Here is an 18721-nt window from a genome sequence, read left to right as displayed (position 1 = left end):
TATAACTATAGTAACTCAGGCTAGTAAAAACTGGTTGGCAGCAGCCTAGCACCTTAACTTATCAACACTTTGTTCTAAATACAAGAAGATTAGGACTAGAGGCATTTTCACAACTTCTTGTTTTCCAAAGAGCTGTGGAATAATAGGTCACTGCATTTTAACAGAAGGTTGTTCTTCAGACACAAAAATTTAACCTGTAAAGCAGAATTTGACATGGCTTGGACTGAGTCCTGGCTTCACAGGGAGCAGGAGGAGCTGAGTGTGCTGAGTTCCTCTCCAGCTCCTCCACAGCAGTGCATGGCTGCACCTGAAACACCTGGTGGATAGAGAAATCATTTTTCAGGAATCCATCCAGCCCCTCTGTATGTAGGGAAGGATACTGGAGCATCTCAACAGGAATCCATGTACTTATCCAAGGCTTAAAATTGTGACATCAGGTATTTGTCCATTGAATTTACCCACCTGCTGATAAATACTCTGAGGCTGCATTGGTGTTGCATGGATGGACCAAAATAAAAACCATGTGGTTCACTCAGGCTCCTAATGATGCAAAATGTTTTTTGAAATTTCACCTTTGTGATAAAATCTAATGCTCTGGATCATCTTCAGTTTGGCAGGAGAGATAGAGAAAGGAGATGAATAATTTAAAGCAGCTAAGAAGCTAAACTGCAACATGGCTATGGAGAATATTGCCTTTTACTTTAGAGAACTTCTGGAAGCTTGTGGGAGTCAAAAAGTGCATCTACATAATCATCAAGAAATGTGTGAAAAGCTGCAGCTTTGTATATTGTTATATCTGAAAACATGGAGGTTGCCTTAAAAAAAAGATGCAGAGATAGTAGACAGGAAAGATTTTGGCATAGTTCCATTTTTGGGGTTAAGAAAGTGCTGGTGTTCTGATATTTTGTGAAAATACTTTAAAAGGGGAAAAAAAGAAATTTAATATAAGAATCTTTTATGAACAGAAGAAAAAAAGTTTTTTTTTTTGCTTAAAATTTAAAAATTAAAAAGCACTTAATAGTCCAAAATAGACAAAAGATATTTAGCATGAAAACTGGTAGAACTCATTTGAAGGCATTTGTGCATCACTTCTCCTTTCCCTCATTGACTTTTTATTTTTCTTTCACCCCAGCTTGATCTCTTTACCATTCTATTTTCACCACAGTGCAACAAACTAAATGGCTGCAACAGCTTGTGATTTTCCCAACTGTGTGCCAGGTCTTAATTGAATCACACTGAGACTCTTGGAGCAGGTCCCATGGTGTTCTCACCTTCTGGGGCTCCTCTGCAAACCTGAGAGTTCCCTTTGCAAAAAGACTTTCAAGATTGGCCTCTAGCTTTCTGACTTTGTCTCAGATAAACTTGCAGGGTGTAAAGGAATATCTGGTTCTGAAGCATTCATTCTGCTGATAAAAACATGGAGTTTTTTTATGCCCAGAAGTTAGCATTGGCTTGCATTTGATGGCTTATGTCTCAAGGAATCCAAAGATGTTAAACACAATGAGGATAAAATAATGATAAGAATGGAAAACCTACCTTTTATCTGCAAATAAGGGACATGTGGAGCAAAACCAGTGAGAATTGATTTCATCTGATCTCCAGCCAATTCTGAACACAAACATAAATTTTGAGTAATTAGTCCATGTGTGTTTGTATAGATTCTGTTCCTCTCTAGTCTTGAGATATTTCTATCCTTATGGCAACATTATTCTAATTAATGGGCCATTGTTGATTGTATTGGCTCGACAATTGATGCCATTAATGGAAATAAATCTCTGCATTTGGTAATGAACAAACATAGATTGCTGTCAGTATTGACAAATTTAATGTTAAAATTTGACAAATTATTTTGCATGGGGTATTTGAACTTGTTTTATCCAACAATGTTGGGTTTTTTCTATATTTAAATGAATGTGCAGAGTTGGTGGGACCACATGTGCACAGTCCACAGTGTGGTGGTGGCTTTTTCTGAGTTGTTTCACAGTGTTACACAAACACACCGCTCTGTATTGTTAATAGGATGCTTATTTTGTTACCCCCAGCCAATGGGAACCTTGTGTTTAAATGAGTGGCACAAGGATCAGGCCCTTAAGTAACACATACAGCTTTAATAACCCTCAGCTGGATGCTGAAGTGATTGCATTGCATTCAGTAATTACAGTTAAAGTATTATCTGCAGTCTGAAAGATCAACAGGAACAAAGGCAGATCCGTTTCAAAATGTTAATTTCATCTTCAGAGCTGCTTTTTGTCACTTATGGCAATGAAAGGAAGGAAATCTCTGTTCCATGTGACTCTGGCAGTGTGTGTTCTCACATGAAGTGTTGTGCAATGAATTACACCCGTGTGCCAGCCCCTCTTGGGTGGATTCCTTATGTTGGTATACATGTTAAATCCACCTTGTTTATGTTGGGGTCATGGCTGAGTGATGCAAATCCCAAAGAAAGGAGTAAGAAAAATCCTCTTTTCTCCACTGATGGGCATTAATGGCTCAGCCCTGGTAAGGAGGTGGAAGTGGTCTCTGTCAGTGGGCTGCAATTTCTTGCCATAGTCTCACCCACCTTTGTGGGTTGGTGTTAGAATGCCCTGGCCTCTCCTGCATCCATTTCCCCTGCACTGCTCCATCCAGGGCTACTGGTGGAGAAACCAGGGGGGCATCCCAAACAGGAAATTCACTGAGCATTTGGTCATTTAATGCAAAAAGCAAATAAAAAATTGATTTGGGCATCTTCCCAGTGGTGTGCTGACCCAGCACAGGGCACAGGCTGGGATGCTGGTGCTGTGCCAGCCCTTCAAAGGGGGCTGTGATCATTCTGAAAAGTATCCTGAGCAAGGTCTGATCTTCTGGTGAGTTTTGCAAATTGGGCAGGAGCAGCTGCCTGTCAGAAAAGTCCTGCCTGGGAGGCTTCAGTAATGCTTTTTCTATTTCCAGAGTTGCCTGCTGGTTGGGAGAAAATTGAGGATCCCGTATATGGTGTCTACTATGTAGAGTAAGTGCTGCTCCCTGTTTGGTGTGGCTGTCAGGGGAGGAGGTTTCCCTGCACCCCACTCTGTGCTGTGCTGTGCTGGTAACATCTCAGACCAAGGAGGAGGAGGAGGAGAGCTTGGTCCATTACAGGCTGGGGGGTGTTACAGGAGAGGGCAGCTCTGTCTGGCCATTCCCCATCCAGCCCAGAATGGGAGTGGGCTCAGGGCAGACAGGAATGCCTGGGAGGGGGTTGAGCTCAAATAAAACAGGGTTGGGATGTGCAGGAGCCCCAGCACCTCACAGAATACTTCTATCCAGAGAGCATCAATGAGTATGCAATTAACACAGTTTGATCCCCTTTGTGCAGTGCTGTGGTCACAAAATGAGAGTGCAAAGCCATCCACCAGCCAGTTGTGTCAGGAGACACCCAAAAGGAGGAAAGGAGAAGATGCTGTGACCAAAGAGCCATGGCAGAGTCTCTTCCATCAGGCTGTGTGGTTGTGAATAGAATTACAGGTTTAATGGGACTCTCTGTGGGATTAGAGCAGTTCCTCCTTTATCCACATGTCAGATTGCTCCTTTGGGAAACCAGAGATCCGAGCTTTGTTTCATCACTGACCCCATAAAATGAATTTTTAATTATGTGTATACTCCTGTCTAGTAGATGGCTTATGATAGCCCTCAGAATAGACACGGAGTACAGTTTCTGTCTGCTTTGGCTCCTTTCTGACCCTGCCATCTGGGCCTAGGGAAACAAGGTTAGCAAACTGTGTAATTAAGGCTTGACATTTATTTACCAAAGACATCAAGAATATTTTTCAGCTATTAAATGCCATGCCAAGAGATCTTTACAGGATATTGTCCTGTCACTTATATACATATACCCATTAGTTTTGTGGCACTCCTTACTGATCAAATTAAATAAAAAACTAACTGCAATAAGACATAATTTTATTTTATTTGCTGTCTCTAAGCTAGCAGGATGGTTATAATTTTAGCATTTGTCTCTGTCCCTTCAAATCAGGCACTCTGTTATTATGTAATAGTTTTTATTGAGAGACAATTGTATCATGAAAAAGTTTATGTCATTTTTAAAGTAGTTATCATTTTTCTTGGCTCTCTGAAGATATCTTGAAATGGGAAATCTTTCTCAGTGAGTGATTTAGAACTCACTTTTTGTGAGTTAGAACTCACTAACTCATTTTTTATTTAGTAAGTTAAATATTTTTCTAGTGATTTAATATTGATCTTTAGCAGAAAAAAAATCTGAATATAAATCCCTGGAGTGCTTCTGTCACTATTACTTGAGAAGGTGGTTGGTTTTCATGTGGGTGTTTTAATAAAGGCATATTGGACAGGAGACAATATAACAGCAAGTTCTTAATGGTAAACTTTGCTTTGCATACAAAGATAGTCTTTCAGTGCATGCCTTGTCTGCCATGGTGGGACTGGGCTGTTTTTATTCTTTTCCTAGAAGTGGTATAAAGTATTGGCTCTCAACATCTCATAGTGCTCAAAAGCTGCCTAAGGAAAGCAGCTGAAGTTTCACTAAATGCTGTTTTCCACTGGGAGTGTTTGCTGGTGGCAGATTCTGGATAGATTTTGATGCATTTGAAGCCCAGCTCATAGCCTGCATCCCTGCAGATATTTTTAAGACACCCTGGGTGAATTGATCAGATTGCTGACAGATGTTGGGGTTTGGTTTATTTAGTTTTGTTCTATTTTGTTTTGTTTTGTTTTTATCTTGTGTGAGCCAGGAAATGACTGCAACTCTGGGAGTCTGATTAAAGCAGGGATGATACAGGCCTGTCTTTTAAAATGCAATCAGACAGTATGCCTTTCCTGCTTTAATCTCATTTTTCACAGATAGATCACTACTTTAATGCACTTGAAGGAATTAGCCATCCCTACTCGAGACATCATATCAATACCAGAATTTGCTTGTTTTTCTAAATACTCCTTTTGGGACAACTGGATGAGCCTTGCTCCCCACCCACTGCAGTTGGGTTTGTTTGGTATTTTCCTCCTTTCCTCAGGAAGAGGAGTTTCAATGCCTGTTTCATTCCTGCTGGTTGCACAGAGGGTTTCCCTAATTCATGGCTCTCTTCCACCTCCAGCCACATCAACAGGAAGACACAGTATGAAAACCCAGTTCTTGAAGCCAAGAGGAAGAAGCAGCTGGAGCAGCAGCAGCAGCCTCCAGAAGGTTGGCACCCTTGAGGGTGTGGAGGGTGGGGTGTCCATGGGGAATGTCCCCCCTGGCTGTGACAGCACCAGTGTGTTTGTCCTTCCCTCCTCAGGGTGTAAAGGCAAAGTGATGTGCTCAGGAAAGGCTGTGGTTGTCCTCAGAGGATGCAGCAAAGGAGGAAATCTAAACTGTAGCACTTAAATGTAGAAGGTTTCAATGGTGTTAAACAGGAGAGGTTTTCCTTTGTATGTCCTTTGTTTCTGGAAAGTTTCCAGACTTCCCAGAGCCAGCTACAACATGTTTTCCTCTTCAGTCTGCTCCATTAAGTTAGTCAGTGTAGCTGGTGCTGTCCCAGTCTGCAATGGACTCAGACTCACAGGGGATGGGGAGTGGGCACCTACATGCACCAGATAAACCCTGCATGACAGACTCCTTAAACCAAGACCTTTGTATGTTGTCAGGCTCTAAAATCTGAAGTAATTTCCTTATTTTGAAACACTTATTTAAACTTATTTTCCTCCCTCCCAGACACTTTTTTTTTTTCTTTCTTACTTTTTACATTTTTTTCTTCAAATGCAGCCCAACTACAGTGAGGGCCCTGTGGCATTTGGGTTTGTTCTTCTACTTAGGTACCATGAGTGGCAGAGGGAGTAGATTTCATTTAAATGTCAAATCTACTTAGATGCAAATCACATCCCAGGTGTCAGTGTGAGATAGGATGTCCCAGCAGATGGAGCAGTTGACCTGGGTATAGAGATCCTTCAGAACTGGTTTTTGAACATCCCATTCATTTTATTCCCTCTGTCTGTGACTCTGTTTCCTCTCTTGCCATCCTTCTCACCTCTGCTCTGCTGGACCCCCACACTCCCAGCATGTGCACATGCAGCAGCTCGTGGTGCTCTTGTGAAACCAGTAACATTTCCCTCTCTGCCCTCTCTAGAATGGACAGAGGAGTGTCCATCTCTCCCTCCACCTGCTGCTCCAAACCATGTTTCAAACAACCAAGAGGCAGCTCGGGAAGCACCAGTACAAGGTAACAACCTTGTTAAACCAGTTGTAAAAGAGCAACAAGGTTTTTTTCCTGAGAATAAAGTTCTCTCAGCCACCACAAGGGCAGTACTTCCACCACTGGTGACACACCAGGACCTGGGCCTGCTTATCTGAATTCCCAGATTTTGAGACTAGTTGTTTCAAGACTCCATTTGTTCTGAATGCAAGAGGTGAATGAGATTATATGCATCAAAAAGAGGATTGTAGCTATTGTCTGTAGCATTCCAAGTTTTCAAAGGCACTGGATTTACTCAGAAGTTTTGTACAGGTACTTTGGGCTATTACAGCCTTATTTATTGTGTCAGTGGTCTGTGTAGCCAGTTCTCACAGACCAGTTGTTTCCCTTAACTCACCAGACAAGACACAAATCATTCCTGAATCTGCAGCATGAGCTGACGTGATGCCAGGTCAGGCCTCCAGCAAGGGCAGGGAGTTCCACTGGTACCTGTGGCAGTAAAGTTCTCTCTGGTTATAGGTGTAGGCTTTTTTTTGACTCCATCTGAATTGATAGCAAGTGAGTGGCATTGCCCTGGTCTGAGGAGCCAGTGGGGAAGGTGAGAGGGGGAATCTGGCTGGAATACATCCTCCTGACAGAGTTGGGAGCAGCAGGGAAGTACTCCTGGGGTTTCTGAAGGCAAACCTGACTGGAATGCTGCTGTCCCAGGCAGCCTTTCCTGCCTGGAAGAGCCAGGAGCTGCTCCCTGCAGCAGGTGGAAGCAGATCAGCCCTTCCAAAACAGATGTGGAATTTCACAGGACCCAAAGCCCCCAGCACAGTCCTGATGGGAATTAGAGTACATTACAGTAATCCAACCTGGCAGCAAGGAAAAATTGGAGGTCTGATGATGGCAGCATGACCACCAGGCACCTGAGTTTAGAGATATCATCAGAGTGCCCCAGAAATGCCACCTTTGCCATTTCCACAGTCAAGCTGGAGCAAGGGCTGCCCTAGCACCCACACATGGTGATGCAAAGGAGCCATCCCACAGGGTGGCATTGGGAACCTGTTCAGACACCAAAATTGTGCAGCAGTGTTAGAGCAGAGCATGAACCTGTCTCAGCACCACTCAGTGTCCTGGTACCTGCTGATGACTTCTCCTCTCTTTCATTCCTTCCTCTTCCTTCCTCAGTGCTGCTCCCTCTTCTCTCTCTCTCCATTTGCAGCAGTTCTTTTCCAGCTTCCAAGCCCAGAGGTTTCCATCTCTCCCCCTGATGGCAGGGATGTGGGCACAAGGAGCCCTCCCTGTGCCCCTGGCAGCACTCTCACAAGCCTGGGTTTTGTAGATACACTAATTTCAGATGTGATACCCTCTTGAATACTGTAGGTGGGATGTAGCCTGTGGTGCTGCAGTCCTGTTGCTGCTGGGCAAGCTCAGCTTGTGTCTGTGAGCAGATACCAGCAAGCTCTGCTTGTTCTGCTTGTCCTTTGAACCAGAAATGAGCCCTGCTGCACTCTGCCCCTCAGCTGTGTTTGTTGCCTGAGACACTGGGATGCATTCTGATAGCCAGGGCTGTTTTGCAGGCTGGGGTCTGAGCAGACCATCCATGTGCAGGATTACCCTGTTCCTCTGCCATCCTTCAAAAATAGCAAACTACAAGTCCTCACACTGCCTCCTCATGAATAATCTTCAAATATACATTTCCCCCCCCCCAGTCAAAGGCTGACAAGTCTCAAATCCCCAGCTGCCCCCCAGGTCTCCTTTCTGAGCAGAGCCCCACAGCAATGCTGCTGAGGTGTTTGAAAGTGTGCCAGCTCTGCTGACTGTGATACCCACTGCTGATCCTGGAGCTGTCACCAGAGGGCTTAGTGGCACAGGCTAAGAGTTGCAAACAATTAAAAGTGCAAAGGTGTTTAGTGCTGGCACTGTGAAGTGCAGCAGCCACGATCCCTTTTCTGAGCCTGAGCAACATGCTTTGTAGGGATGTGCTTTTGTCCATGGAGCACCTCTTTGCCTCTTAGCTGTGCTCCCAGAGAGCATTCCCAGCCCTGCAGCACAGCTGCTCTGTCCTGGGCTGCTCTTTGATTCCCACTTCACACAGGAAACCTTTCATCCACAACAGGCAAGGAGCAGAAAAGGAAAAGACTTCAAACAGTGTCTGAAGAACATCAACGTCCTCCCCTTTTTCACCAGAGGAGGTCACAGGGTAGTAGCAGTGGTGGGGGTTGTGTTAAGGGGTATCAGTGTCTTGTCAGAGCTCAGAACTTGCTTTTTGCTCGGTGGGCTGGGAGAAAGTCAAGTGGTGAAAAACATAACAATGCCTCTTTCTGCAGAGACTCACTGCAGATTCCTTCTGTAGGAGACAGAAGTTTCTGTCCCCCTAACCCTGCCCCATCCTTCCCAGCATGGATATAACCAGCCCAGGACAGAGACAAGACACACATCTAAGCCAGCATTCCCAATTTTAACATATTCCATTCTTTAGAGCAGCATGTTTTCCCATTTGTAGCCTTGCTGCAGCTGACAAAGTGCCAGGCACTGGGGTTTTGTTCACGCCTTGTGCTGCATGTCTGGATCCAGGGATTCAGGTGGAGTGTGGAGAGATGAGAGGGTGTAGGAGTGAAGTGCAGTCCTGTCCCTGCACACTGCTGTGCTTGTCCATGGACTCGTGAGAATGGGGAGGGGCAGAGGAAAAAGAGATCAAACACTCTTGCCTGCCTGCTTATAGATTTTTTTCCAAACTTCCTACACAGGAAAACCTTTTTTTACACGAAACCCTTCTGAGTTGAAAGGGAAGTTCATCCACACCAAGCTAAGGAAAAGCAGCAGGGGGTTTGGCTTCACTGTCGTTGGGGGAGATGAGCCAGATGAATTCCTTCAAATCAAAAGTTTGGTGCTCGATGGTCCTGCAGCGTTGGATGGCAAAATGGAAACAGGTACTGATGCTTTATATCCACATCATCACTACCACTTGGGTTTGTGTGTTTGCAGCTGGTTTGAAATGCCATTGATAAAGGACTGTAGTCTTCTTGGGGAAAGGCATTCAACTTTCCTATCAGCAAGTAAGGAAGTGGGATGCATTGAGGAATATATTCAGAATCTTGGAAAAGGACACTTCATGGGTTGGAATTCCATCTCAGTGTCAAAATACCCAGCTGGGACACTGCCAGTTCCTCTCCCCACACTGATCTGAGGAGAGGAGCCAGCAGTTGTGGGGTTCCACATCAGGCTGTGGGATCCTGCTCCCTGCTGTGGCAATGTATGATGGATTTCTGTAGGGCTGCACCATGTGCTTGTGTCTCTGCCATGCTTCTTGCCCCTTTCCAAAGCTATTCCCCAGGAATGGGCAGTGGGCTAATCTGCATTTCCTTGTGTGGAGGCACCAAATGCAAATTCATTTTGCCAGAGATCAGGTCCACCACAATTTAGGGGCAAAATATGAAATAATATTTTAGTGGTGAATACAGTGGTGCCAGGTTAATGGTTTGACTCAATGTCAAATGTCCAAGATCAGGAGGTGATTTTCCACCTTGATTCTATGACATCTTCCTAGTCTTCATCTGAGGTCACAACTCCTCACTTTCAGCTGGAGCATCACAGCATTTAACATCCCTGTTTTGCAGCCCCAGTGTTAATAAAATAACTCATAGCTTAATCGATATCTGGATTTCAGGCTGAAGCATGAGACATGACATGTGGCACTCACTGTGTTTGAGCAGTTGGTATTTGAGAGCCTTCTGTTACAACTCCCATGTGCTCTCAATTTTGTTTCTATCATATGTCAACGTGTAACAGTGAGAGCCGGACCTCAAAATATCTGTGAAACGGGCCATATACCATCATGTAAATCCGTTAATTTTTTGCATGAGCCAATTCTATTTTCACTTCCAAAAACATTTATGTGCATAAAGGCCTTATGCCATGAATCCACAGTTTTTGCTCGCCCAAGTGTCACCACTCCTTTTTCTTGTGCTGAAATGCTGCTGTTGCCTGTGAGTGGTACCTGTGGATGCTGCAGATCTGCTCTCAGGCTCTACTCCTCACCTTCCTGCAGTGCACAAATGTTAAATGCTACTGGGAACCAGGGAAAAAGCAGCCTTGAAGCCTTGAGCTTCTCAGGCATCACAAGGACAAGAAATTATAACAATGATTATACACCTACAGGGTACATGAGAGCTGTGTGTCTTGTGATATTTTACAGAAAGTATGTTTTCAAAAAGTGTTGCCTTCTTGAACCAATAAGTCTTTTCTTCCTGTTTTGCATGTATTACTCTACATATAAGTCTAGTGTTTCTTTAAAAAAGCTCGCTGTCTCTTTCTGCTTCTCCATTGCACAAGGAATTATGCTGCACTATTCTCTCCTAAAAATGCCACACACAAAATGTCTTTTCTTGGTCTGTGTGCGCTGCAGGGGACGTCATAGTCAGCGTGAACGACACCTGCGTGCTGGGGCACACTCACGCCCAGGTGGTGAAAATCTTCCAGTCCATCCCCATCGGTGCCAGCGTGGACCTGGAGCTGTGCCGGGGCTACCCCCTGCCCTTCGACCCCGACGACCCCAACACCAGCCTGGTCACGTCCGTGGCCATTTTGGACAAAGAGCCCATCATAGTGAACGGGCAGGAGAACTACGACTCTCCGGCCAGCCACAGCAGTAAAACGGGGAAGGTAAACGGCGCCAAGGAGGCGAGGCCCAGCAGCCCGGCCGAGGCGGCCTCCAACGGGCCCCACGGCTACCCCAGCGACACGGTGTCCTTGGCCTCCTCCATCGCCACCCAGCCCGAGCTCATCACCGTGCACATAGTCAAAGGGCCCATGGGCTTCGGGTTCACCATAGCAGACAGTCCCGGCGGGGGCGGCCAGAGGGTGAAACAGATCGTGGACAGCCCGCGCTGCCGCGGCCTGAAGGAGGGCGACCTCATCGTGGAAGTCAATAAGAAGAATGTGCAGAGCCTCACTCACAACCAGGTGGTGGATATGCTGATTGAATGTCCTAAGGGAAGCGAGGTCACGTTGCTGGTGCAGCGAGGAGGTAAGTCTGCAAAACTGCTTTCAAACAGCTCTGCTTGAAATTAAAATAAAAGGAAAAAAATGAATGTCGCAAAAGATCTGCTCTGCTGAGCACCTCTCCAGAATTTTTTTTTTTCCCTGAGGTGTAGGAACTGCCCCAAGTTGTCAGTTGTCAGGTCACATAGATGGTTAAAATTCTTTATTGTGTGCTGCTGCAGTGTGGGGGATGCTCAGGTTTCCCTGTGCACACAGAGCTGGTGAGGGGCAGCAGGGTGCGTGGTTACGCGTGTGCTTACACCTTTGCTTACATAACAAACCCTGCTCAGAAAACTTGAGTGTTTTAAATAGAACATGGACATTCCTGGAGCTATTCTGAGATATGGAAAAGGCTGGTAATATGTTCTGTAATTTGCAGTGTTCAAAATCAGGTGCTTAATGACTCTTCATTGGGGAAGGATTATACCTGGGATGCATGTGGGAGCATAGGAGAGAATTTAAATTTCTGCCAGTTGTAAGCAATTGCCAAGTGATTTCTGCACATTTGTTTGCTGTGCCATTGGGAGCTGAGCTCATTTTTAGTAGCATTTCTGAGGCCCCCAGCAGGTACAAAACCCATCCCACAGGCAGCCCACATGGAGCAGGGTTGGCAAGTAGCCTGTCAGTGGTCAGTCCATCCACAGGAACTCTTTCCCTGCACACAGGAATGTCAAGTAACCTGAGGTAGCACTCTTTAGCCTCTGGATTGAGATTCCTGGGGTAGGATCAAGCACAGGCAAAGTCCAGGTTATTTGTTGCAAAATCAAGAGTAGAGGGGTCAGCTCTCCCTCCCTCCCTCCCTCCCTGGCTTTGGCAGTGGGGCTCTCAGAGGGACCAAGGGCTGTCCCCACTGGGTCCCCTTTCCCATGCAGGTTTTTATGGACAGCACACACATGGGTGACAGGAATGATCTCTCTGCAGAGGCAGAGTTCAATGGACAAGTGCTGAACACAGCCCCAGCCAGTGTGTGTGTGCTATAAAAGTACTTTCCTGCTGACTTTTCTGAAGTGTTTTGATTGTAGTAAACACCAGAAGCCAGTCCATTTTAACAAGGGACAAGTTGTTTCCTGGATTCACAAGTCAGGTTTGTTATTTCCCAAGACCTATTTCAAGGCATTGAATACATTGATTCTGCAATTAATAGCAGCTCTGGAGAAAGCACTGCCTTTCCTATACTCCTTTCTTTCTAAGTACTTACTGTGGTATTGTATTTTGATAGTAAATTAGAGAGTAGAGAACAGAATATATTAAGAATTCTCCAATTTTCGAAGTGTGAGTTCCTTAAAGACTTTCAGTACTAGAGAGATTTTAAAACTGCACTTCATTCTCATGATTAATATATGTATTATGGAGAAAATATGGTTGGAAGAAAAATAGCAGCTATTATTAATCCTCCTGGAGAGTGCATATATATCTGGTAACACCATATATTAATTATTTGAATTGTGCCTGACATTTAATAATCCTCCAAAAGCCTTGAAGGCATAATGAAAAGATTTGATGAGGAAATAAAAGCCTAGTTTTAATAAAATAGTAAATAGTTCCCTGTTAATCTTGTTGAATCTTTTTTTTTTTTTTTAATTTAATCAAGATACTAACCACATTTGCTATCACCTTCCTACATAAGGTACCATGTCAGTCTCCTTGAACTGCCTCCTTCCCTCCTTCAAGGTCCTCACATTTCCATCTCAGCACAGAGCACTTGCAGTTTTGGATTTCACACTCTTGTGGTACAGAACTTGGAGATCCTGGCAGCCAGTCCACAGTTAATCATTGAAACAAGGTTCTCCTCACATCCAGAGGAAAGCTGGACCAAAAGGCACTCAAGCTATGGCAGAGAAGCCAAGCAGAGTGTTCACAGTAGGCTCAGAACCAAAACCAGTTAGGTTGTTTAAGGTTTCTAAGGTGATGCTGGGGGAGGAGAGGCTGGGCATGCCACAGCTATGGGCACTCACAACCCAGAAATTCAGCTGTGTCCTGGGCTGCAGCCAAAGCACCATGGGCAGCAGGTGAGGGGGAGACTCTGGCCTCTGCTCCACTCCTGTGAGATCCCACCTGCAGCACTGCATCCAGCTGGGGAGCCCAGCACTGGAACCACAGGCACCTCTGGGAGCAAGTCCAGAGGAAACCAAGATCAGAGGGATGAGGATGTGAGCAGCTCTGCTGTGAGTACAGGCTGAGAGCTGGGGCTGCTCAACATGAATAGAGAAAACTTCAGGGAAACCTTATGCAAGATTGCTGGGGAATGACTTTTCACAAGAATAGAGACAGGACAGGGGGATGATTTTAAACTGGAAGTAGGTGTGTTTAGATTGGATACTGGGAAGAGGTTGTTCCCTGTGAGGGTGGTGAGGCTCTGGCACAGGTTGCCCAGAGAAGCTGTGGCTGTCCCATCCCTGGAGGGGTCCAGGGCCAGGCTGGATGGGGTTTGGAGCACCCTGGGGTAGTGCAAGGTGTCCTGTGCCCAGCAGGGCGTTGGAACTAGATGATCTTTAAAGTCCTTTACAACCTAAACTATTTAACAAAACAAAAGGTGGGGCTGGCTAAAACTCCACCTGGCACTCTGTGCTGCTGCACTTGGGTCCTTTCCCCTGTAACTTCACCTTGTGTCACCCTGCCAAGTCTCTCCTCTGCAGCCCCATCCCCAGACAAGGCGCCGCTATTTATTTTGGTCCACTTGCAGAAATGTATTTGGCTCGGGTGTCTGATAAGCTCCTTCAGGGCTTTTGAAGCTGTTCTTCAGCTTCCCTGTCACTTGTCCTTTCCTCCTCCTCCCTCTGGTGTCCAGTGAGGAAAGTGCTCAGATGCTGTCAGCATTCTTTCCTCAGCCCAACACTTGCATTCAGTCGCTGTGCAGGAAGCCTCCCTGCAACACTAAGACTTGTATTCAAGAGCTGTCGAAAGGATTTTCAGAAGTGATTACTAATCAAGCAGAAAAATATCAGAGAGACATGTGTAATATACAGGAAAAGCTCTGCCTGCTCCAAGCTGCTGGTGCACTCCCAACAAGGAGGTTTAATTGTTGAAATGCAAACCCAGAGCTGCAGAGAGCAGCCTGTAAAATATTTACTGTGAAGCGTGTTCAGCTGAAGTGCTGGCTTATGGGAGAGGGTGAATCCTGCTGCTGCCTTTGAGTGAGGAACACAAGGGTGGTTTCAGGAGGGATGAAGCTGAACTGCCCCCTCTGTGTGCTTTTGTGTCATCTAAAATCATTTGCAGGATTGGGGCAGGTAAATACTTCAATACCAAGTCTGATCACAGAGGATTTGCTTTCCAGAGGCCTCATAGAAAGCTTGTCTTGTCTATGTTCTGGTTTAATTTTTAATTTTCTTCTCCCTCCTCCCCTCTGTGAGATGATTCATATTGCTGTTGTTTTCCTGCTTCACCTATATGTGGATAAAACTGGATCAAACTCACTGATCTTGGGGAGTTCAGAAAGAGTTCAGCCCCCCAGGGTGCAGAGGGTTGATTGGGCTGATTGGCAAAGCTGCTTTTGCTTAGCAAAACGAGGGGACAGAGGGGACAAAATAATTATTGTCTCTATTAGGCAGAAAAGATAGAAGATGCTTAAATGAAGGAATTGGCTGAACAACTGTGTGTTGTTTGGCTGTGAGTAATTTAAACTGGAAATGAGAAGAAAGTGCCAAGCCATTAGAGCCTGTAAGTCAAGCTGGAGGAGGCATGAAGGCTTTACTGCCTGAAGGTGAAGCTCAGCACGTTTGAAGGGGACAGGACATGGTGCCTGCAGCAGCAGTGCAATGCTTGACAACCCAGCAGGACCATTTGAGAGCTCTGCACCTGAAAGTAAACCACTGATGCTGCCACAAAATGCAAAATTAAACATATGTTTTTGCCTCTACTCTGGAAATTGTGATTACATACTTTGGTTATTTTAAAGAATTACTGTTAATGCAGCCACAAAAGGTACAACTTTATTTTGAATATTTGTAGCTGAAAAAGGTTCTTGTAACCTTGTACCTACCAAGTACATAAAGTACTTTCCAAAAAAAAAAATTTAAAAAGCAAAGGAACAAGGTAATATTTGCCACTTGAAATCCATTAGTCATTGCAGCCTTGCCTATGCACTGTAATCAACTGAAATAAGCAATTCTCAAATACCTCTCCGTTCTGCACAGACTCTATTCATAATAAAAGAAACATTTTGTCAGAATAATTTCCCTCCTTCCCAAGGGACTTTTGTTCTGGAAGCTGTGTCTGTGTTGGGACAGGTGGGGGGCTGTGTCAGAACAAGTTATTCTGCAAAACTACTGTGCTGTAGTTTTTGGAATCACTAAGATCTAATAGTTGTTTCAGTGAAAACTTCCAAGTATTTTATATTTTGTGAATTGCCACTGATTAAAGAGGATTATTTTTTTTCCTTTTTTTAGGTCAGTCTTCAGGTTAACCAAAATATATGTGTTTAGTTTGTATTCAGTTCCAAGAATTACACAGAGAAGTGTTTGTGCAGGTTTGAACAGACAAATTACTTTCAAAGCTCTCACAGTTAGTGCTTAGTTGCATCTTTACTCACTGGAAGGTCAAAAATAGCATAAACCTTGAGCCTGATCTACCTAATCCCCTGGAAGATGTGTTCCCACTTTGCTCCAGATCAAAGTAAAGGCACGCAGGTGAAATGTCACTCACATGTCATGTGCAAATCAGTGCCATTGCTAATTGCCTTCCCCAGTGCCAAACTCATGTTAAACTGGGGAATGGGAACACATTTTCTGAAAAAAATATAGGTGCTGGATAGACATATAGATATACAGCAGAGTGTCAAAACCAAATGTGTTTTATGGCAAGAAGAATCAGTGCAACATCTATTTGTCTAAATGGCCATCAGTGGGTACCTGAGCCTTACCTGCATGTAAAAGTCCATAGTAAATTCATTATTTATGGTTCAGCTGAATGAGAGGTGCTTGTGGGGAGCAGTGAGGATGGTGGAAATAGGGACAGGTCAGTTCCAATGGTCCTGCTCACTTGGTCCTCAAGTTAGTAAATTTAAGAAGTTTCTTGTGACTCATGTAATGACAACAAAAAACTGAAAGAATGGAACAAAATTACAAAAATCTAAAGCAATAAATGTATCGAGTCTCTTTAGCTACATGAACCTTCCCTTGCTGGAGTTCCCACCTGGAAATAAAGTTTTCTCTTCCTTTCTTTATCTGGAACTGGAAAGAGGAAAGAAAAAAAAAAAAAAAAAAAAAAAAAAAAAAAAAAAAAAAAAAAAAAAAAAAAAAAAAAGAAAGGATGAAATTAGAACTCCTTTTCATTTGCTATCCCTAATGATGTAAAACCATGGTATAATTAGAGCTGCAATCAGCTATTCAGTGCAGACTTGAACTCTTTTGAACAAGCCACTCTCTGCTGTTTACCCTTTAGGCTTGCAGTGAAGAGTGAGTTGAAAGTCATGCCACTCGAACACCGAGCTGCCAGAAAATTTCAAACTGCCTTAGCAGCTGCTGAATTAGAGAGAAAGTGAGTCCAAACTGCATTTGGGACAAAAATCCCAACCTGGGAGTCATCTGATGGTTACCACAGAGCACAGAGCCAGTGCCAAAGCTTGTGGAACGGGAAGAAAAGTTCCCCATTTCCAGCAGTGTTTGCAGCCCGAGCACAGAGGGAGCAGAGCTTTGTGCTGAGGTCTTTGTGCTGTGTTTGTGGCTGGGGACTCCCTGGACCCCATCTGGCTGAGCACAGAGCTGCTGGTGCCAGGCATTGCTCATGTGCCACCTTTATGGTTGGTTTTCTTGTGGCAGCTCATTCCTTGGACCCCCAAAACAGGGGCAGATCTAATTCCTTTCTGCATTCTGGTGTGCTCAGTTGACTTCTAAACTTTTTAAAAATCCCTTTTCATATTACTTCTTTCTTCCTTGTCTTACCTTCTGTCCATCACCACCAGATACCAAAGCTTCTGGTACTTTCTATTCAGGTATCTTCCACCAAACCTGTTTGTTGAATCTTTCAATTTGTCACTCAGTAGAGATTGTTCTGAGCTCTATGCTGAAAAATACCTGATATTGTAGTACAGATAATACCATTAGACTCATGGGCTAGGACATGAAATTTAGGAAATCAGAATTTAGTATGCTCAAAGAACTGCATGTCCATGTGTAAGGCCAAGATTTATTTTTCAAGTTCATTACTTTGTAATTCCAGAGTTATGGATTTCCTGGTTAAACTTGGAATGTCATTTGGCATTTAAAAATTCGTCTTCGATTGTTTCCCCTGGTTTATTTTTTGTTACTGTTTCCTTTAAAGAGCTTTGCCTGGCAAGAAGGGAATCAGATTAGTGAAGCTAATTTACAAACAGTTTACAAACTGTCAGAAATTAGATGTTTTTAAAAGTTTTGCATTGTGTCTTTGTGCCATTTTCTGGAAGCAGACAATCCTAGTAAAAAGGCATTGTTAAAACTCAGGTGCAGGGAAGGAGCAGGACTGGAGAAACCTTTAGCTGGGAGTAGCTGAATCTTCTTTCTTCCAAATCACCAAGTCACTCTGTTATTCTCTTCTCTCTGTTGACTGGAATTATATTCTAAGGCCAAAAGAAGCTGTTGAGATTTTTAAGCAAATTCACAGCAAGTTTGATGTAACATTTACTTTTCTCTCACAGCCTTATTCTGATAGGCACTAGTGTATCAAGGAGCAGATAGGAAAATGAGTTGAAATCATCGGGAAAAGATGAACTAAAGGAGATGTTATAAGTTTAGATATTTTTAATAAGAAGTTTGAAGTTCACACCCCTCATTAGAATTGCTTATGTGCACATTTCAATCCAGTGTGAGAGTTAATTTTCCTGCAGCAGCTCCAGAGTGTTAGATACGCCTTTTTGGGACAAAGCTGTGTATTGTTATGCAGCACCACACACTGATCACTGTAATTGGTTTTGTAAAGCAAGCAAGCAGAAACTTGTTTTCTCTTTGTGATAAAAATAAGCCGAACTTAACATTTAAAATCAGGTCGTCTGATAAATAATGTAATATGTTGGGATTACGTGGTGTTTTTTCTCCTTCAAAGTGCTTTACAGGTGTTAATCTTAGTGACATCAGTCGTTTGTTTTTGATGATCTGAATTTGTCAGGTTTGGGATGACTTTGCTTACCAAAAACACAAAGGGGGAGGTTTTTGGTGATGCTCAAGTCCATGGCAAAGCTCCCATTAGACTCCAGGAGGCAGCAGGGTTTCACACAGGCTTGTCATGCCTACAGTGCTACAGCCACTAAGGGTAATTGTTGGTAGCTTGCTCAGACACCAAATAGTTTGATGTATGTTTCTAATGCTCATATAAATAATGCATTTGCAGGAACTAATTAATTAACATTGCCAGGTCCTGCTGGAGTTTTTCCACACAAACCATCCAGTTGAAATAGTAATTGAGAAACCCAAATTTCAAAAAGCCCATGTGCAAAAATCCTATCTTAAGCTCCCAAATTCCAGATATAAAAATACCACATTAGAGTTCCTTCTATTTTTTGCTTGTTTGCAATTTTTATTTCAAGCTTCTGTTGTTCATATCCAATTTCCTTTCCTAAA

General features: G+C 43.9%; 1 protein-coding gene across 27 annotated transcripts in view; it reads left to right on the top strand.

Moving 5' to 3' along the window:
* MAGI1 (membrane associated guanylate kinase, WW and PDZ domain containing 1) overlaps positions 1-18721 on the top strand; it is a 321597-nt gene that overhangs the window by 258163 nt on the left and 44713 nt on the right. For 26 of the 27 annotated variants that reach the window (XM_079317403.1, XM_079317413.1, XM_079317419.1 and 23 more), the window contains 5 exons: positions 2932-2989; positions 5085-5173; positions 6096-6188; positions 8897-9079; positions 10555-11175. In XM_079317403.1, the coding sequence (XP_079173529.1) occupies positions 2932-2989; positions 5085-5173; positions 6096-6188; positions 8897-9079; positions 10555-11175 (1044 nt within the window). The remainder of the gene's footprint in view (positions 1-2931; positions 2990-5084; positions 5174-6095; positions 6189-8896; positions 9080-10554; positions 11176-18721) is intronic. The other variant, XM_079317397.1, reaches the window with a different exon arrangement.

This window comes from Erithacus rubecula, assembly GCF_903797595.1.
Source record: "Erithacus rubecula genome assembly, chromosome: 13".
NCBI lineage: Eukaryota > Metazoa > Chordata > Aves > Passeriformes > Muscicapidae > Erithacus > Erithacus rubecula.
Note: the sequence above shows the minus strand (reverse complement) of the source record. Positions and strands in the feature narration are given on the sequence as shown.